The 22,610-nt window shown below is 36.7% G+C and overlaps 1 protein-coding gene across 1 annotated transcript in view; it reads right to left on the bottom strand.

The window, feature by feature from the left end:
* Window positions 1-5,612: 5,612 nt before the first annotated feature.
* LOC107045490 (probable G-protein coupled receptor Mth-like 1) overlaps window positions 5,613-22,610 on the bottom strand; it is a 39,104-nt gene continuing 22,106 nt past the window's right edge. The window contains exons 3-4 of the mRNA XM_015267792.1: window positions 9,411-9,646; window positions 5,613-5,791 (exon numbers count right to left, since the gene is read on the bottom strand). Coding sequence (XP_015123278.1) covers window positions 5,613-5,791; window positions 9,411-9,646 — 415 coding nt within the window. The remainder of the gene's footprint in view (window positions 5,792-9,410; window positions 9,647-22,610) is intronic.

Below are 22,610 nucleotides of genomic sequence, written 5' to 3'. Positions count from 1 at the left end.
ATCATATCACCGAAGAGGAGATTCAACCACTGCAGCAATAAGAGCATTTCATTCTAAGTATAGCACACACACTGGAGTGTCTGATTCGAGTCTCAGACGGTAAATAGAGTGAATGAACTACATAACCAAATTTTTTTTTTCTTTTTTTTTGAAGATTTACGTATTTTTCGACCAATTCATGGGTATTTTCAGGTTAATTGAGAAATCAATATGGTACACTAGACGATAGGAGGCATGAGGTTATCCGCACAACTGAAGAACATTTCAAAAAATATCCAAATGATTCTCTTCGGAAGGCTTCCCAAACCTTGAAAGTCTCGAGAACTTCACTTCACTGTAATTTAAAAGTGTTTTTAAACTTCCATCCCTACAAAATTTCTGTACATCAATTTTTAACTGAAGAAGCGATGGTTCGTCGTGTGGAATTTTGCCAAGAACTTTACAATCTTTTTGAATCCAAGGGGATGAAGGCACAGAATATCATCTTCTCTGACGAAGCATATTTCTACTTAGGTGGCTTGGTAAATAAACCAAATTTTCGCTTTTGGGGGACTGAGTCACCTTACGTCGTTGAAACCAAGTCCTCACACCCGAAAAAAGTTACTGCATGGGCGGCAGTTACCATAAAGGGTGTTTTCCTTGAATTCCTCGAGAGTCGGATAATTAATGCTGACATTTACTGTGAGTTCTTGAAAAAGAACTTCTTTCCTTGGGCACGAAAAAATCAATTAGTCAAGAATTTCTACTTCATGCAAGATGGTGCCGCCCCACACAGGACTACTGGAGTATTTGAAACACTTTTTTCCGTTTACGGCACTCGTGTGTTAGGTTTAGGTTACCCTAAGTATGCCCATGGGGGCATGGAATGGCCGCCTTACAGTCCTGACTTAAATCCCTGTGATTTTTGCCTGTGGGGTTTTCTCAAGGACAAGTGCTATGAAAAGCATCCGACGACTGTGGAAGAGTTGCAAGACGCAATTAGGGATGCTGTCCGAGCTATTGATGAAAACATAATACAGCGCATCTATACCAGCTTCGAGCGTAGGATAGAGTTCTGTAGTACAAGTGATGGCGGACACTTGGAAGGGATTGTATTATAATTTTTCGAATGTTCTGTGTACAATAAAAAGAACAACAATTATTTACACTTAACCGTATTCAAGTTATTCGCAATTTACTTTTGTCACATACTATGGGACACCCTGTAACTAAACGTGATAAATTGCGAATCCCTGCGAAGTGGAAGATTGGTTCATCACACTCATTTGCATTACTCTCAACCATTAATAAGTGGATTGTTTCTCGAGTTGTAACTTTCTTACTCAGGTACACAGGGAAGATGGTGTTATTATGACCATGTGATTCCATACCATAAACATTGATCCTCAGATCATTTATCTCCTCAAACTTGGGAATACCTTTGAGTATCATCAGAAAACTGAGACCTTCATATTTAAGTATTTTATGGAAATCAGGATACGAAATTTTCCGATCTGCATTAACACTTGTAGGATGAAGAGCTGCCGTCACTGCCCACAAGAAACAGAAGTGATCCCTGTTTTTTATATTGACCACAGCTTTCTTGGCTTGTATATCTTTCGGCAGCTTGATGAATGTCGAGTCCCCACTTGTCAAGGGTTCAAATTTATTGACATTGACCACTAAATTTATTATTTCACCCAACGCCCACCCAGAATCAGTCTCTTGGAAGTCTTCTAGCCTCACGATTAGATGATTAACAATAAAATGATCAAACCAACAGCTCAATTTTGTGGCAAGGAGAATCACTTCGTTTTTCGTGGTGAAATGTTTTATTTCTTCTTGAACCTCATCCGATTTTATTATTGTAAATAAATTTTGCATGAGAGAGCACAATTGACTTTCACGCCTGAAGAGAAAGATAAAATATTGAACTTTAAGAATTTCAAACATGCAGAAACCGTCCCATTTGTCGTTTACGCAGATTTAGAATGTTTGATAGATTCAAAAGAGAATGATCATCATATACCTCATAGTATCGCATTCTATGTAAAATGTGCTTTTGATGATGCATTATCAGAACTCAAAACCCATGGTTTTCAACGGAGATGAAGTTGCTAGCATACAGAGTAGATAAATACTTAAAGACCAATCTGGAAATGGAAAACTTATCAACTCAGCAAACTGAAGATTTCCAATCAGCAGTGACATGCTACATATGTAAAAAACCTTTGAGTGAAAGTGATAAGGTTCGTGATCATTGTCATCTAACTGGAAAATATCGAGGAGTAGCACATAGAAGTTGTAACCTTGCATATCAAGATTCATACTATTCCCATTGTATTTCACAATCTCTCTCGTTATGATGCTCATTTTATCATTCGTAGTTTTACAACATCATTTGAAGGTACTATCAAAATTCAAGAGTTTTTAATTGCGACTATTGATTTGTATTTCCCAAACATAATAGGGGGATTACAACATTTATTAATTATAATGAGATAATAATAATGCGATAGAATGTCTGAACCGACCATCCTTCTTTTTTGCTATTCATTATTTTTTTCCATTATTGCATTCAATTAAAAAACCATAGTCGCAATAATATCAACTACTTTATGAATATTCTGTCGTAAGAACATCAATTTCATCATTTTCTCCTTCCCTGATAATAGGACGATTGGAGGAGATCAAAATATGAAAATCTAAAATTTCTCCATGACCGGGAATGTAAGGAAGTCGCTTTTCACGGTTTTCCTCCTACTGTACAGTCTTTAGCGGAGAGAGTATAGTCTCGAATCTAGTATTGGGATGAAATTAGGGTCTCGCGATAAGGCTTCCAATGGAATTCATGTTTGCGGCAATCTCGTGTGCAGTACGTGTCACAGCGAAAATTGAGGATATTTTACAACGCGATAATTTTGACGACTGCTACCGCGATTGTTATTACAGTACTTGGAACTACAGTTATTGCGACAATTGAGGCGACTACTACCGCGATAGTTACTGCGGTACTTGTAACAATATCTATCGCGGCTGTTCCTGCGGTACTGGTGGCGACAGCCGCTGCAAAAATTAAGGTTCTCCCGGAATTTTCGCGGTAACATTGAATATGTAACGCTTTTAATGACAGTCATCACGAATGTACACTTTAATCTTGGATCATTATGTCGCGCGGAATACAGAAACCTCTCTCACCTACTTCAGTGCTCTCTGTATTTCGCCGTCAGCAAATTTTCGAGAATCAATTCAGGTATGCATAACAATTTGTACACACGAGCCACTCCATATTCCTGTGAAGAAACCAGTAACATTACCAAAGTAAGTCCTAGCAATTTCGTTCCTTATTCTATGTTTTCAATTCTAGTATTCCAGTTTTCCTGTGGTATGATTGACAAGAAATCTCTAAATTATCGGCAAAACTGGATGTTTTCAATTTCACGTAGTTTATAGAGATTTCCTATTGCAATGAGAAAGGGTCATCAAGATGAAAAGGAGAACATTAAGGGTGTTCTCAGCTGATGGGAAGACGTGATAAATGAAAACGCGGAACAAATCATAGAAATTGGTAACGTGGGGGGATTTCGTGCCAAATTGCACACACGTGTTGCTGGACAGGGAAACTTAAGGGAAATAACCGATGAATTTTCAGGCGAAGGATTTATCTGATTCAAAACTGTCCCGTAATGAGCATGACGTTCATCCCAGAACGAACGGTCGTGCGCTCGCGTAAGTCTCTCTGGGCGTTATCTCTTTAACAAATGGATTAATGGAAATTTTGCATACAATAAAAGTTATTTTAAATAACTGGCGCAACATTTTTCAATTTGATTTTTTTTCCGTATCTGTCATGGGTACGGAATAACACGTTCTAAACGACTAAATTGTTAATAATAATACCTATGGCAAATCGGATGTAAAAATAACCAAAATATTCGTGTTCTACGTCCTCGAATTAGTAAATACCGACCATGTTTTTCCGGGGACCTCATTCTCAGAATAAAACCATAGCTACAATATCGAGTAAATGCACTCATTGTTACATTTTCGCGTCCCATTTTACCCCACTCTTCTTCGACTTCATTCTTTTCCAACCGGGTATCCATTGTGCAGAACTTCGCAGAGCGTCTATCAGTCTAATAATTTTATAATCATTGTCGAAATTGAATCATTTGTAACAACTCCAAACTCTATCGAGTGAATGCACTCGTTGTTACGTTTTCGTGTCCCATTTTACCTCACTCTCCTTCGATTTTATTGTTTCTCAAACGAGTATCCATTGTGCAGAATTACTCACAGCGTCTATCAGTTCAATAATTCTATAATTATTGTCGAAACTGAATCATTTGTAACAATTGCAAACTCTATCGGGTAAATGCACTCGTTGTTACGTTTACGCGTCCCATTTTACCCCACTCTCATTCCATTTCATTATTTCCTAATCGGGTATCCATTGTGCAGAACTTCTCAGAGCGTCTAACAGTTCATTAATTCTATAATTTTTGTCGAAATTGAATCATTTGTAACAATTCCAAACTTTGTCGGATAAATGCACTCGTTGTTACGTTTTCGCGTCCCATTTTACCCCACTCTTCTTCGATTTCATTGTTTCCCAACCGGGTATCCATTGTGCAGAACTTCTCAGAGTATCTAACAGTTGAATAATTTTATAGTTATTGTCGAAATTTAAACATCTGTAACAATTCCAAACTCTGCCTACAATAAAATTGAGAATCATGGATTGTCGCGGTAGCTATAGCTAAAAATGCCGCAGTAACTATCATGTGTCACGTATTCATACGTGTATTTTCCAATTACGAAAATACGTAACACGTGGTAACGATCGCCAGAATTGGAGATGTGGTGTCACTGAAGATCCCACAGACACCGGCGTGATGTCTAAAGCTATGAGTGCTGCAGTAGCTAACCCGGTAGTAGTCACCAAAATTGTAGCAGCGTCTACTAGTCCCGTAGTAATAATTGCAGTAGCGTTTACTTCAATTGTCTCGACGGCTGTAGCTAAAACTGCCACACACACTGTCGGAGTGGCTGTCGCTACAAGTGCCGCAGTAACTAACGCATTAACAATGGCACCAATTGTCGCGGTGGCTGTCGCTACAAGTGCCACAAAAACTGTCTCGATAGCTGTAGTTACAAGTGCCGTAGTAACTATCACGGTAGTAGTCGCCTCAATTGTCGCGATAACTGTAGTTCCTAGTACCGTACTAACTATCGCGGTGGCAATAACCCCAAATCTCGCAGTGGCTGTAGCTATAAGTACCGCAGTAACTGTCGCCTCAATTATTACGGTGGGGATAGCTACAAGGGCCACAGTAACCATCGCGGTCGTAGTTGACTTTATTGTCGCAGTAGTTATATCCACAAATGCCGCAGTATCAATCGCAATGATAGTGGCCCCAATTGTCGCGATATCTGCAGGTACAAGTATCCCAGTAACAATCACGGTGGCGGTTTCCTCAAGTGTCGCGGTGGCTGTCGCTACAAGTGCCACAGTAACTATCGCCTTAATTGTCGCGGTAGCTGTAACTACAACTGCTGCAAAAATTATCGCGGTCGCACTCGCGTTAAGTGTCGTGGTGGCTGTCACTACAAGTGCCGCAGTGACTATTGCCTTAATTGTCCCGATGCCTGTTGCCAAAACTGCCACACACACTGTCGCAGTGCCTGTCGCCACAAGTTCCACAGAAACTGCCGTGATAGCTGTAGCTATAAGTACCGTAGTAACTATTGCGGCAGCAGTCGTCAAAATTATCACGTTGTAAAATATCTTCAATTTTCGCTGTGACACGTACTGCACATGAGATTGCCGCAAAAATGAATTCCATTGAAAGCCTTATCGCGAGACTCTAATTTCATCCCAATACTAGATTCGAGACTACATTCTCTCCGCTAAAGACTGTATGGTAGGGGGAAAACCGTGAAAAGCGACTTCCTTACATTCCCGGTCATGGAGAAATTTTAGATTTTGATATTTTCATCTCGTCCAATCGTCCTATCAGGGAAGGAGAAAATGATAAAATTGATGTTCTTACGACAGAATGTTCCTAAGGTAGCTGATATTATTGCCATCATGGTTTTTTAATTAAATGAAATAATGGAAAAAAATAATGAATAGCAAAAAAGAAGGATGGTCGGTTCAGACACTCTATCGCATTATTATCTCATGATAATTAATAAATGTTGTAATCCCCCTATTATGTTTGGGAAATACAAATCAATAGTCTCCATTAAAAACTCTTGAATTTTCCAATCTTATTCTCCTCGTTTCACTTCTAAACCCATGTATCGTTAGTTCGTCCATTTAAACTGACGGACATTCATTCACTTGAGGTCGCCACCGATCGATTCTCAACCTATTGTCAATAGTCACTAGAATCCCCAGATATCACGTCGGGGATTTAGACATTGAACCCTCCATAACACTATATCTAGACTACCGCCGTCAACAACGTTACCGTTTAATGACGGCCATGTCATGGCCGCCGTCGAGCATGATATCATTGGCTCAATAAATAGAAAATTCTTATCGCTATCATTTAAATGTTTATTATCCGATTTAATTAATTCCTGCACCTTTATTCTTATATTTTTTCACCCTACATACCCCTTATATTTGTAAGGTGAGTGCCCTCAACACCCTGTATATGAGGTATTCCATGCCAAATGAGTCAACAGCTAACCCTCACCCTCTTGAAAATTGATGGTGATTTTTTCTACAATTAGGAGGCTTGAAAAACTATCTCTCAAATTTTTTCAGATTTTTTTGACAGCCCAGTTCAGAAATATGATTTTTAACTTCCCGATCTATCGGGTAGTTATAGTAATGACCCCGGAAATCGAATGTGGAATTTTCATGATATGTCCACGTTTCTTGAAGTTTAGAATCATTTTTAACGAATTTTGAAGACATGTTCGTGTGTGTGTGTGCGTGCGTGTGCCTGTGTGTATATGTGTACGTATGCAACCAACATTTTGTCCAACGATATCTCCTGAACGAATGAAGCGATTGATTTTTTTCTACCTTCAAACGATGTGTGTTCATGTAACGTAGAACTGTTTAGTTTATGAAGATAACTGACTCAGCGGTTTTGTATTTATCCACATAAAACTTGTAAAAAAATGCCAAGAAGCGTTAATTTCATAGAAATTCGACCATTTTACCTTAGGTAACGATGGGATTTCAATTAATTTTGTGTAATCGATGCGTCTCCACATAACTTGATTCTCATTAGATTTTGAGCAGAATCGCCTCAGTGGTTGTTGAATTTGTTAAATAAAACTTTCAAATTTTGCGATTAAAAAAAAAGGAAAGTTGGAAAATCTTAGAGTGGGTTAACTTTGAAGTTACAAAATTTTGAAGTGGGTCAACTTTGAAGTTGCAAATTGTTAAGTGGATCAACTTCGGAGTTAAGAGAATTTTGAAGTGGGTCAAGTAAAAAGTGGGTTTAACTCAAACTTGACTGAAGTTAAATAAGAGTTAAATTAAATTGCAAATGAGTTCTTTGCGAAATCACCCTAAGGATAATGCCACATAACAATGGATGCAACGCTAAACGCATGCAATGCATGAAATAATTATCCAACTGTTTTCCGAATATTTCTGACAATGACTAGCGTTGCGTATAGCGTGCGCCGCATTCACTGTGGCATGACCCCAGCGTCAACAAAAACAAATGGCCGGGAAGTTATTGGTTCGACCCGTAATGAGTCACACCCAATTCCACCAACCCCTACCAGTCATACCCCAGAGGGAGCGCGCGAAGCGCGCGACCGGGCGTGATTTTTTTCAAATTGTTCCGTTTTTTCACAATAACTCGTGTTCTACTCATCCAATTTCGATTTATTAGAGGGCAAAATTTTCCATTTTTCATCACCCATAAGAATGTTTTTTTTTTAATTTCCAATCTTTAGATGGTCGACATAATGAATCTTCTAGTTCACCAGGAACTAGGAGCATTTTTCCTTGTAAAATTGGACAATTGACACGAGTAAGTTGAATAGTAAAAAAATTGTTTTCATATTTTCCGAAGCCCCACGCATTTATTTGATGACAATACGACGAGAAAAGTCTAATTCGATTGATTAGAAAGTCCATGATTCTCACGTGAAATTTGAATCAAAAAGTGCGCTTGGTATGATATCATTTTTAAATGAACGATTCCGCCAGATACTGACTAGGTGTAAATGACTCTTTTTTAAAAATATCAGAAAATTTTATTCCATGATTTTCCATGTATATTAGAGATAAAAAACGATTCGATTTGTGGAAGTGTAAGCCTATCACATAACTGCAAGTTCTTTTCCAGATGATGAATTCTTCAACACACACACACACGTACGAATAGCGACATGAAACTATTGGGACCGCTAATTACCGATGGCGGCGCTCGTGTTCACCAATATGGACGATTTTAGGCTTCCCATATACACGCTAACACAAGCCCAAATTGGGTTGTATACTGTCTGTGTGCAGCACAATATCCGCCATTCATAGGTGGCGTTTTGATAGTTAGCGTTTCCAATTGAGAAGTTTTGTGAAACCAAGTCTCCGATTACCTCAAACGTATTCTTGTTTTATGTAAGAATGCGAGAGCCATATCGGTCTGGTATTTTTCTCGTCAAGAACTAAAGGCCATGTCTCACGAGCTCACGGTTTCTCGCTATAGGTATTTCACACGGATGGTTATTGCAAATATTTTGACATTCATACCGTCACGTAATCTAAATACATTGCCCGATAAAATATTAAGAGGGCACGAGTGTAAAAAAAAACTACCGAAATGCGGGCAAATCTGAGCTCCACAAATTCTCTTCATTTGGTGAATTCCGAGGCTCAAAAGTTATCAACACCAAATCTTTAGTACTTCGAAAATGTTATGGAACAAGTTCAGGGTGTTCTGAGAAGGATACGTATTTTTTTTTAATGTTTAAAAGTACGAGGTAGCTGACAGCTGTGAGCGCCGCCATCTTGGAAGTACCTTGCGGTCCAGGGAAGCGGATCCAAGCATGGCGACGACCAGACCTGTCAACCACCTCGTATTTGTAATCATTTATTAAAAATATTTATCCTTCTCACACCACCCTCAACTTGTTCCATAACACTTTCGTGATGCTAAGGATTTGGTGGTGACCACTTTTGAGCCTCGGAATTCACCAAACGATGAGAATTTATGGAGCTCAGATTTGCCCGCATTTCGATAGTTTTTTTTTACCCTCGTGCCCTCTTAAATGATTTAGCTTAATGAATCTAGTCTCGAATATCTCTGCTCCGAGGGAAATATTTGATTGAACCCGGAATCTACATTTGGATGAAAATTCCTTTCAGTGTTCCCAGTGTTCAAAGTGAATGACTAATTTGAAATCATCATGCGAATAGAATGGAGGAGATAAAAATTCATTTGGTGACTCACCAAGTGCCTTGCAGCTATTGCCATGAAGTGAATTACTAGCCAATTGTATCACAGCCATCAGTAAATCACCAAGCATTAGACATACAACGTGGTGGGTTTGACAGCGCCAATGTAGTACATGATGAGATGCAGGTAAGAGCCAACCTGCTGCAAGTGTTGCCGCTAAGAATATCGCGCTTATTATCAAACTCACTGGATACATAGTGAATCTTATGTCCATTGCCTGCATCACTGGCCTGTAAAGAAAATAATTAAAATTAAAAAATTGAAGAAATTGATCGTTAACAACTCAAATGATAATCCAGATTGTAACGTTTCGTTGTGCATATTCGCGACTGGATAATTATTTCATGAAGAACCTTAGGAGACAAAATTTATTCCTTATATAGTATTTCTTACCGCGCAAGAAATTTATTGTAACTGAATAAGAATCTTATCCATAATTTGAGAATTTTATTTGAATGAAGCTAATTTATTATGAGTTTAAGAATCTGTGACATAATTCAGAACTATTTGACTAATTATGATATTTGTGTATTTCTCCAGATTGAGTGAACGAGAAAACGTATTGTTAACTTGTCCACCTTAAGGAAGATTATAATCAACATTTGAAAATGCCGCTGCAATGAGGCTGATACCTGAAAAGCTTCCCAGGAGGGATACGTAACAACAACGCAGAGAAGGGAAAAAACAGACAGTACTTGGCCAATGATTGACCACTGAGCACATAACGTTTGACTTGTTATACTTAAATGTCCCTATGAGAGAGTCATGTGAATGTTAAACCATTTTTAATCAAGAATGAGTACAAGTAAAACATCAAAGTCCTTCTATGATTTTGACCAGTTTCAAAAACTATCGTTCATTGATAAAAAAATTTAAAAAAACAATTGTTTTTTCAAATAAAGTAACCAATGAAAATCTATATTGATAATACACATAAATGTCAGTAATCATTCACAAATACAGTAAAATCAATTGAACTATAAATGTCAACTTTTCCATTCAAGAAATAAGTTTGAGACGAAAATCTAGTTACAATAATAGTCTACAAATGAGCTGATCCACGCCAAATCAGGATGTCAAGAAAGTCGATACTGGGGATTTTCGACTCAATTTTTTTCTGAAAAGATGGCGATTAGACAAAAATTTTGAAAAAAAAAATTAATATATTGATAATTGAGGGAGTTATGATTTGAGGAAGTTTGATTAGCGATTTTCGGTATAGTATACTATTTCAGTGGGACAAGTATCAAAAATGACCGAAAATCGCTATTACTCATGCAATTAGCACCCAAATAAATGAATATTTAATTGAATAATTGAACATGACTTAATTTAATTGAATTCTCGATTACCAACAAATGAAAGCTTTTTGAAAAATGTATTTCCATTGTATAATTAGAGAAATAATAATTTTTTGCTCAAAAAATCATACTGAAGATGAATAATGGACGATATAATGAGTGTAACCTCCACAAAAATTGCATTCATCACACGGTCTAAAAGTATTTTCTGACGAATGTGATTATAGCCATACAAAGCCACATTCGTCAGAAAATACTTTGTCGACCTTGTGATGAAAATAACTATTTTGAATAATTAACGATTGAAAGAGGAAAGTTTTCTCGTGTAAACCCCATCAAACTGAAGATAATGCTATGTATGACGTCTCATTTTGAAGAGGTTTTCATGTTATTTGAGTATGCCAAAGGGCGATAGCTGAAACCCTGTGGAAATATTGAGGCCAATTTGGAAAAAACAATTTTTTTGGACCAAAAGTAGGCTTTTTTGAACAATCATAACTCCCTCAATTATCAATATATTAAATTTTTTTTTCAAAATTTTTGTCTAATCGCCATCTTTTTAGAAAAAAATTGAGTCGAAAATCCCCAGTATCAGCTCATTTGTAGACTATTATTGTAACTAGATTTTCTTCTCAAATTTATTTCTTGAATGGAAAAGTTGAGATTTATAGTTCAATTGATTTTACTGTATTTGTGAATGATTACTGACATTTATGTGTATTATCAATATAGATTTTCATTGGTTACTTTATTTGAAAAAACAATTATTTTTTTAAATTTTTTATCAATGAACGATAGTTTTAGAAACTGGTTAAAATCATAGAAGGATACAAGTGCGACGGGGTGGCAACGAGTGTGAAGTTGAAATATTGAGGCACGCGGAGCGTGCCGAAAAGTTCACTTTTCGTCACAGCGTGACGAAAAAATTAATAACTGCAGAACTATGGCGAAAGACAAACTCTGATTGACGCCAAACTTCTTGTCATTTTACTGACAATTGTTGGTCAAAATTTGAGATTAAAAAAAATGAGCTTTTTGAGTAATTAACGATTGAAAAAAAAAGGTTTCTCGTATAAACCACATTGAATTGAAGATACTGCTATGTATGACATTTCAATTTCGAGGCTTTTTTATGTTCTTCAAGTGTGTTAAAGAGCGATTTGATAGCTTGAAACCCCGCAGAAATATTGAGGCCAATTTGGTAAAAAAAAACTGTTTTGGACAAAAACTAGCCATGTTCAAAAAAATATAACTCCTTCAATTATCAACACTTTATAATTTTTCTTTTTTCAAAATTTTCATCTAATGGCTATCTTTTCAAAAAAAAAAAACAAAAGACAAAAATCCCCAGCATCGACTTTTTTGGCCTACTGATTTAGCGTGAATCTGCTCAAATTTGAAAATGAATATTAGTCGTAAATTCATTTGAGTGATCTGGATTGCTAGCTCGGAAGTATTGCTTAGTCGATACATTCAGAGAAAAATATTTTTTGCGGCCAACTTTTCTACTCATCTTAGTCCTTATTGAGGGGGGGACCCTGATGAAATTTGAAAGTTTCGGTTGACAGAAATAATTAGCGAGCGCCTTTTGATAAAACCCGGGTTTGATTCCCGGCTGGGTGAAGCGGAAATTTTTTCTCTCTAAATTCTAATTCTCTTAATTTTTTGATGTATCATGGGGCATCTAAAACTAAAAAAAATCATAGGGGAGAGTCGGAGAGAATGGGACGTATGGAGATCTTTTCCAATTGCCAATATCTTAATATCACTTAGAAATGAAGATATTGACAATTAGAGAAAATCACGAAACGTCCCATTTTGCCCAACTCTCCTCTACCAAGCCCATTTTACTCTGTACGTCGGGTGAAAACGTCGTTTATCGTATTTTTGGCTTTGAAATGCTCTTCGCACCACAATATTCATCCGATGCAAACTTTTCTTTTTTCAAAATGTTCATTAGATTCCATAGAATAAAACTAGGCATTTTTTCATTTATTTCAATTAGGTCATAGAAAAATTGAATTTTTTCGGTTTACTCGTTTTTTTACTTTTTTCATACCTTACAAATCAAAATTTTTCCCCTGAAAACACCTTTTATATACTATTTTGATGTTCAACTACTCAGAATAATCATGTTTATACGGTATGAAAAAAGTAAACCGAAAAAATTTTATTTTTCCATGATCCATGATCCATGATCAAATTGAGATAATCGAAAAAAATAGGGGAGGGTTGGGCAAAATGGAACGGCGGGACAAAATGGAACGATGGGGCAAAATGGAACGCGGGGCAAAATGGAACGGTACAAAAAATTCTTATCCCAAGAAATTTATCCTCAAGAGATGAAATATTTGGCACAAGAAATTAGTTTTGTGATATTATGACGATTGTTCTCTCAGTGTATGACACCGGAACGAATGATTTGAGATAAAATGTCACATTTTCCTCTCCTTTAGTAGGCTGAATAGTTGAAAGAAAACTGAAATTTCATGAACAATTGCCTAAATATTTTCAAAACAGTGACTGATTTCGATACAGGGGAAAAATAATGAAAATTCATTGGAATTCGAAATTTTTGAAGAGCAGAAAGATGCGAATTCCTCAACTCATCTGAATTTTCAATCAAAACATTAGTAAACTTTAGTAAACTAAGTCATATAATGTATTCTTCAATTTTCAATCAATTGAAAATTCAAAAATTCATTTACCTTAACTTTCCAGATTTCTATTAATTTCCAAGAAAAGGGGAGAGTGGGGCAAAATGGAACGGTAGTGAATTTTGGTTTTCAAAAACTATAGGACCTTTTTTTAATATTCAATTTATTCATAGAACAATAGTAATATTCCAAAGGTCTTATTTATTTATCTATAATCGTCTATTACTCTATAATTGAATTTACAGACATCAGATTTTTCTTCAGTTTTTTAACCTTGAATTATCTTTTTTACAATGAAGATAGCAAAATTTTTATAATGACCGTTTTTATAGCCCTTGAAATTCTCTACAAAAGGGTCCTTATCAAAATTCTCCTATCTCCCTTAGATTACAAGATAGCGATAACTACAGAGTAGACTGATGTCACTGACTTAACCCCGAATCATCATTTTTGAGCTCACATAAGGTGAAAAAAAAAAGTTGTCTGAATTTCGCTCTATATTCTTTTTTTGTACCGTTCCATTTTGCCCCACCCTCCCCTGCCTATTTTTATTTGATGGATTCTAACATTTTGAAAAAAAAGTTTGAATTGGATGAAAACTGTGATGCGAGGTGCATTTCAAAGCCAAAAACTACGTTTTCGCCTGACGTACGGAGTAAAATTGATTGTGTACGCAATTTTTCTTAGTTGTTCAGGTACCCCATTATATATCAAAAGTCGCTCGATAGTTATTTTCATCAACCGAAGACGTTCAAATTTCACCAGGATCCCCCCTTAACAGGAATATTTCCAAATCTTACGGAATTTCAAATCGAGTATTTGTCAGTGATCAGTAAACATAAAAAAGACTGAAGAGATGGAGCCATGACGAGCTGATATCTTCTATTCCCCTCCATCTCTAATATTCCCAGAAATGATTGCAGTTATTTAAATTAGAGTGGATCGTAACTTTCTAAGGATTGGGATATAAGGCAACATCATAGAAGAAAACCTGCCCCCCTCAAAACGAAAAGAAAATATATTGAATACTCTTTTCTATCTCCGGTATCTACGCACATATTCATATCGTACTACAAAACCATGAGATTTATATTCGATGAGAAACCTTTTCGCTTCGATAAAATGTATTTTTGCACATTGAAAATCTCTCCATATCTTTTAAACTACCCATAAACTTGCCATATAATGGTATTCACAAATTCTTTTAATGAATACTTTCTCATTTTTATACAGTGAATTCTGATGAAAATTCCACAAGTTTCATAACCGTTTTTCGCTTCCCGTATGTTGTATGGAACGAGTCAGTGGTAAAAAACGCCTAGGAAAGAGTGGAAGAGGGGAGACCACTGGAATGCCGAAGGAAACGTGACCTTGGGTGGCTTTGGGACAGCTGTGTTGTACGTACATTGGTCGATGAACGTAGTGATTACCGTTAGGGAAAAATCGAGAGTCCACCAGCAATTGAACTTTCCATGTTTTAAGGTTCCGGATTATTGGGTATCAGGAGAAAGTATGAAAAATGTCGAGGTTTTTTCATATATTTATTGATGTCCTAACGTCGATCAGAAATGAAAAACCAGAGATCGGTGCAAGCAGTGTATAGAATACATTGCCACAGACACACGGAACACGTCCATGAACGATTTCGAAAATCATCTTTATGTCATAGCTGCCCAGAATCACGCGATTCTAACCTCGCTTCGCTCGGTAGAATCGCGGATTCTGGGCCCTATGACATAAAATAGTATACGAAACTCGTGCGTAATTGTGTTTTTTGACTCGTGGGATTGTAAAACTCGCCTTCGGCTCGTTTTACAACTTCCCACGAGCCAAAAAACCCATTACGCACTTGTTGCGTAATATACTATTTTTGGTAGCTCTTCTACATCAATTGGATTCTCATACCTTTAATACTGGTTGTCTCTACTTCCATGCGGAAGTAGAAAATAATGTTTTTTTTCTTTCAATTGCAAATGGTCTTAGCAACTGGAAACGTTACTCTGTTTCATTTCTTTCCATTTTACATCACCGACATATATCCCTGATTTTATGCGAATACCCTCGTGGAAATCGGGTCCACAGATTCTGACAAATTTTGATAGAAAATGTCAAAATCTGTCAATTTTGACAAATTTTTTCGTAGAAAATTTGTTAGAATATGTCATACTGTGTCAGAATCTGTCATATGTCCGAAGTCGACATTTCTGGTCAGAAATTGACAATAAATGACCGTGGTTTGAAACAGGTAGGTCATATAATGTCATAATTTCTCAGAAAACTCTGTCATAATTTGATGAATTTTCACAGAATTTGCCATAATTTGTCATAATATGTCGACTGCCCTGCGAGTTTCCTCTCCTTTTATTTCATTTAATTACATTTTTCACCATTAAATGGCAATTTTCGCCATAATCTATCATAATTTGACGAATTTTCACAGAATTGGCCATAATATGGTGACTGTCCTGGGAGTTCTCTCTCGCCTTTTTTGACATTCAATGACATTTATTGCCATAAAATGTCAGAATAGTTTTTTTTTTAATTTGATGAATTATTACAAACTACGTTAATAACTCCTCCAATTTTATCAGTAGGGAATAATTAACTACATTAATATCTCGAATTCATCAACCCATCAATATATATTAAAATAAGAAGGGGTTCGAGCCTTTTTGGCCGAAGCCATCTGATCGTTACTTTATGTGTTATATAACTCTTTTTCTTTCTTTCATTTCTACTAATTCCATTGGTAGTAAGCTTCCGAATGAAATAGAAGGCATTTGGATAGAAGGCCTCGAAACAATTATTTTGAAAAAAAAAAATTGAAATCGGTTGCGTAGTTTTTAAGCTGTTGCACATAAAAGGTTTTCAGAGAAAGTCGAATATCTCGGAAACTACCTATGCGATTGAGCTAATTTTCAATGGAAAGTATTGTTATCATGAGAGGAAGATTCTGTACAAATTTCAAGTTAATATCTCAATTTTTGCACAAGCTAGAAGGATTTTTATGAAAAAACAGAAAAACGGAAATATCTCGAAAACTTTGTATGAACGGGTATATATGTTTTGATTGATTCGGATAGAAGGCATCGAAACGAATATTTTGAAAAAAAAATTGAAATAGGTTGACTAGCTTCGAAGATATTAGCGAAAAACGATTCAAAAACAAATAGCTTTTTAGCAACGATAATAAGTCGACATGTTCAGAAAGTATCAAATAAAATAAACAAGCAGGGGCTGCCTTTTTGGCAGAAGCCATCAGACTGTTACTTTTGTGTTATAATTCTTTCTCTTTCTTTCATTTCTACCAATTTCATTGGTAGTAAGCTTCCGAATGGATCGTAGTTCGACTTTCTCTGAAAACTTGCTGTGAACGGGTAGATGTGTTTTAATTGATTAGATAGATGACATCGAAACAAATATTGAAACGAGTAACCACAGAATGTACATATATACCCGTTCATACAAAGTTTTTGAGCTATCGCAGAAAGTTTTCAGGGAAAGTCGAATATCTCGGAAACTAGTCGGTCGATTGAGCTCATTTTCAATAGGACAAAATGTCATCGTGGGGGGAAGATCCTGTCCAAATTTCAAGTCGATATATCAATTTTTGCGCAAGCTAGAGATTACAAGGATTTTTATGAAAAAACTGAAAAACTGAAATATCTCGAAAACTTTATATGAACGGGTATATATTTTTTGATTGATTCAGATAGAAGGCATCAAGATGAATATTTTGAAAAAAAAAATGAAATCGGTCGAATAGTTTTTGAGCTATCGCAGACAGAAGGTTTTCAGGGAAAATCGAATATCTCCGAAACTACTCGGTCGATTGAGCTCATTTTCAATAGGAAAAATTATCATCGTGGAGGGAAGATTCTCTCCAAATTTCAAGTTGATATCTCAATTTTTACACAAGCTAGCGTGATTACAAGGATTTTTATGAAAAAACTGAAAATCTGAAATATCTCGAAAACTTTGTATGAACGGGTATGTATGTTTTAATTGATTCAAATAGAAGGCATCGAGACGAATATTTTGAAAACAAAAAATTGAAATCGGTTGGCTAGTTTCGAAGATATTAACGAAAAACGAATAGCTTTTTCTCAGAAAGTATTTGATCGATCAGGCTGAAATTTGGCACAGGGTTAGTCCTAGTTACGTACTATAATCTGACAAAATTTCAGATTTTTTGGAATAAGTTTAGTCAATTTATTACTCGATTTTCCAAAAAATGACCACCGGACAGGTGGCGATGGACATTGACACTGACAGACATGGTCTCCAAACTTCGTATTTTTACGTTTCAGATCATTCTACATCATTTCCAAGCAAAATTAGAAAATCGAAAAATAGATCGATTACAATGCTTCCATTCGGAAGCAAAAATTGACTCTTCACGTGATCCTTTGTATTTTTTGTTTCTTGTTTTTTGACTACGCAAAAAAATGAAAACGAAATCATTCTCTCCATGATGTGGGGAGGGGATGTGGTGGATTTTGTGACGTAATATACAGGAGGATTTCAAGTTTGTGACGGTCTTGTGACGGAGGGGAAAGGGAGTCCAAAATGCCTTGAAAACGCGTGACGTAATATTTGAATGCTCCCTAACTACGTGGCGATCTTCATAAACTACACTACATAAACGAAAATTCTTCAATATTACCATAAATTCTTCATTACACCATAAGAGCAGAAGAACACACAAGCTTCTGCAAAATAGAAATCTAAACAAGTGTAATATGGCAAGGTTGGGCAATAAGTGGGAGTCAAAACATGATAACAGTCAGACCTTTTAATGATCATAATCGTCACAACGGCCACTACAAATGAGTACTGGCTAGGTTCATTAGGGTCAGCCACTAGAAGGGTCAGAATGGTCAGACAGTAAAAAGGTGAGAAGAGTAAGAAACTCTGAGGGTCACAAGAGTCGGAGGCAATAAGGGTTAGCAACCCTAAGTTCAAACGTCTTAAATAGTCCAGTCAATCTAGCCCGTTTGTCCATAGAAACCCCAAAATAAAATTTCTATCGAAGAAAAAATACTAGGCTGAAGTCGAAATTCCCCTGATTAACATATCCAAATATGCATTGCTGAGAATATCCGCAAATATATTGAATTAATTTTAAAAAATTGAAAATTCACCACTCAATGCTTCTAACAACGACAGTTTCACTTTAGCTGAACGAATCGAGGAAAAAAATACCTTCTTGTAGAGGAATCGATAACCTACCAATTTGATATGGGAACCTATACCCTACAATCCCTATTTTTTATGAAAATAAATGTTAAAGTTTTTCCCAACGCCAATTACTCCCAAGCGTCAGCTGACTGACTTGTTCCACCCCCCGGATGCGCGCACCGCCAAGATTTGGGTGCGCGCTACGCCATGAATCTAAAAGAGCGTCCAGTTATCTTGCGATCAACACATTATCAATTAACGGTCAATTGTCATTCGAATAGCAAATTAATGATATCATAAATGCATCTATCAATATAAGATGAGGAAATAATGTAAATTATCAACCTCAATTGGATGAGAGGCTGGAAAAATAATTAAATAGAGAACGACATGAGATGAATGAAGTCATTTTTCAACTGGGGAATTAACTATTACAAAACATCATGGGAATAGTAATGTAATGTATTGAGAGTACATGCTTTGAACCATCCCAGGATTGGATTTGAACGAATGATTATATTTCCAATATAATTGTTGTAGTGATAATTCCTCGATGCATTTATTGAAGATAATATTAGCCTAGTCTTTAATCACAGTGAGAATTCAATTCCATAATACTTTTATTGACTATGTACGGATCATTTTTTATTATCTCATTAAATTTAGATAAAATCACGAGGATAACAAAATTTAGAACTATATTAATACGGATGACTGAAATCAGAATACAGAAATTATAATTTATGATGAGATTATCGGGCGACAATCGAAATATCCTTAGAATTCCTCTCGGGGAATCCTTGAACAATCTGTGTGATCTGAAACAGAAGAAGATATGGCATTGATATAGTAGTGATGACGAAATGTACTGATTTTATAAAAATAATGAGTTTAATTGTTTACCTTTGTGGAGTTCAGCTAATTAACACGTCGTCGTTTGCTTGTAGTTGGTTCACTGAGGATTAAATAATCATGAGTTTCTCTGCTCATCGTCGAATCCTCTTTCTGTGCCGATGGAATGCTCTGGGTTTCCTCATCGTCATCTAGCATTTCTCCAATGTGATCAGTGATTATTGAATAAATGAAGGACTTTGGTCGGACCATTGATATAATTCCATGAGCAATTGTGTCACGTTTCGTCTTCAATTTTTCTTCGTTGCCTTTCTTACCTTTCAATAGAATGCGATTTAAGAATGCAAGCAGTGTTGGTGGACTATCCTGTTCAACGTTGAAAAGTAGTCATTCTGGTGGTGGATAAACTGACGAATCATACACCTTACTCCTGATGTCTTCACGTATTATATCAGCTGCAGCCAAAACTATGCGCAATCGTTCCTCTAAATCAATACTGGCCTTCATTTCATAAAAAGCTTTTGCCAGTATCTTGTATCCGGTATTTTTAAAGCACACGATAGTAGGTTTCCCTGAAGATTCAATGAATAAAAAGTCATCCATGTACTTGGTGAGCAATTTTTTCTTCAAGGTCGCTGTTGATGTTTCCCATCCCTCCATTTTCTCTATCAATTCACTAAAGACAAATTGACAATCGTCGCTCTCCTCCATATACTTATGGTTACAGAGATTCTGAAACCCTCGATTTTCGGTCTCCCTAGACTGTTACCTCTCGGAACATACTTGAAATTCTCGTAGCACGCTGTATGATAACGCGCCTGGACTTCCAACAAAGATGTCGACTGGATTCTCCTTCGAATACTCTGGGACAACTCATCATTACGAAGATTAGCCCACTTTTCGATGTTCTCTTGGAAATGTGTCGTTGCTATGAGCCGTCCAGGTTTATTTTTTGGAATCCACGGTGTTCCACATAAAAAACAATGCACCTTGAAATCAAATTGTCCTTGCTCATCAACTGTTGATGACGTTGAAGGTTTCGAGACTTTTGCTTCCCGACCCAGAGCATAATTAAATCTACACAACTCATCGACTTTGATTTCAGTAAAATTTTGGATACTTTTCCATTTATCTTGAAACTGTTTACTTTTATTGACCAAAGTATTTATGCCTCTTTGTTTAACCATGGTGATTTTCGAAACATCATCACCCAACGCCCCTTCACAAATGAAACACACACCCGGATAAGACATGTCAAAATGTCACTGATAATAGCCAAACTAAGAACAAGCTATTTATTGAAAATTTTTCCTGCGAAAACAGACGAGAACTGACTATACACCAATGTGGCAACACCAAGTCCCTTACTAACGGTTCTGAAGGCCCAACGGATGCTAAAGTTCGAATGCCGCTGAAACTAGCGGGAGACCGTAGCGGGAGATGTGGTGGGGGACTGTACGGCCCCCACTACTGCCACTCACTGTACGTTCCCATCTCGTTAAATTACAAAAAAAATACGAAGCAAAGCCGTGAAAAATTAAAAATATTGTCTATTTACACCTGAGGGATGGGGGAAGACTAATGGGGGGGAGATATATCGGTGTACTCAGTAGGGGATTTTTAATTGATTTTTACAAATCCGAGTGAAAGAAAAAAGAATTATAATCAAACGCAAACACTTGGGGTCAAATTTTTTTTTGGAAAATGCACCGGGGAGGTTGGGGGTTGATCCCCATTTGGAATTTTAACGGTGCCCTAATTAGAGAATTTTTCATTAATTTTTGAAAGTCAATTCCACCAAGTCTTCGGGATAAATAAACGGTAATTATACAACGCAAACACTTGGGGTCAAATTTGTTTTTTAGAAAATGCACCGGAGGGGTTGGGGGTTGATCCCCATTAAGAATTTTCCGGTTGCCCTAATTAGGGAATTTTTAATTAATTTTTGAAAATCAATTCCACCAGTTTTCGGGGGAAAAAAAGGGTAATAATCCAACGCAAACACTTGGGGTCAAATTTTTATTTTGGAAAATGCACCGAGGTGGTTGGGGGTTGATCCCCATTTGCAATTTTACTGGTGCCCCAATTAGGGAATTTTTCATTAATTTTTGAAAATCAATTCCACCAAGTCTTCGGGATAAACGAAGGGTAATTATCCAACGCAAACACTTGGGGTCAATTTTTTTTTTTGGAAAATGCACCGGGCGGTTGGGGGTTGATCCGCATTAAGAATTTTCCCGGGGCCCTAATTAGCGAATTTTTAATTAATTTTTGAAAATCAATTCCACCGAGTCTTCGGAGTAAATAAAGGATACTTATCCAACGCAAACACTTGGGGTCAATTTTTTTTTTGCAAAATGCACCAAGGGGGTGGGGGGTTGATCCCCAATTGGAATTTTCTCGGTGCCCTAATTAGGCGATTTTTAATTAATTTTTAAACATCAATTTCACTAAGCCTTAAGCGGGCAATGAAGGGTAATTATCCAACGCACACACTTGAGGTCAAACTTTTTTTTGGAAAATGCACCGAGGGGGTTGGGGTTGATCCCCATTTGAAATTTTACCGATGCCCTAATTAGGGAATTTTTAATTAATTTTTGAAAATCAATTCCACCGAGTCTTCGGAGTAAATAAAGGGTAATTATCGAACGCAAACACTTGGGGTCAATTTTTTTTTTGCAAAATGCACCGAAGGGGCGGGGAGTTGATCCCCAATTGGAATTTTCCCGGTGCCCTAATTAGGCGATTTTTAATTAATTCTTAAACATCAATTTCACTAAGCCTTAAGGGGTAACGGAACCGACCACAAAAAGACGTTTACCAAAAACAAGTTTTCTTGGATTCTATGTAATGAGAATCAATGAAACTTTTTCCCCGTATTGAGAGTAGCGGAACGCATCGCTCTCTTCTCATGCTTTTCTTATTTATGCAAANTCCTGCGAAAACAGACGAGAACTGACTATACACCAATGTGGCAACACCAAGTCCCTTACTAACGGTTCTGAAGGCCCAACGGATGCTAAAGTTCGAATGCCGCTGAAACTAGCGGGAGACCGTAGCGGGAGATGTGGTGGGGGACTGTACGGCCCCCACTACTGCCACTCACTGTACGTTCCCATCTCGTTAAATTACAAAAAAAATACGAAGCAAAGCCGTGAAAAATTAAAAATATTGTCTATTTACACCTGAGGGATGGGGGAAGA

Source organism: Diachasma alloeum, unplaced genomic scaffold, assembly GCF_001412515.2.
Source record: "Diachasma alloeum isolate Michigan unplaced genomic scaffold, Dall2.0 Dall_scaffold_00956, whole genome shotgun sequence".
Taxonomy (NCBI): Eukaryota; Metazoa; Arthropoda; class Insecta; order Hymenoptera; family Braconidae; genus Diachasma; species Diachasma alloeum.
Note: the sequence above shows the minus strand (reverse complement) of the source record. Positions and strands in the feature narration are given on the sequence as shown.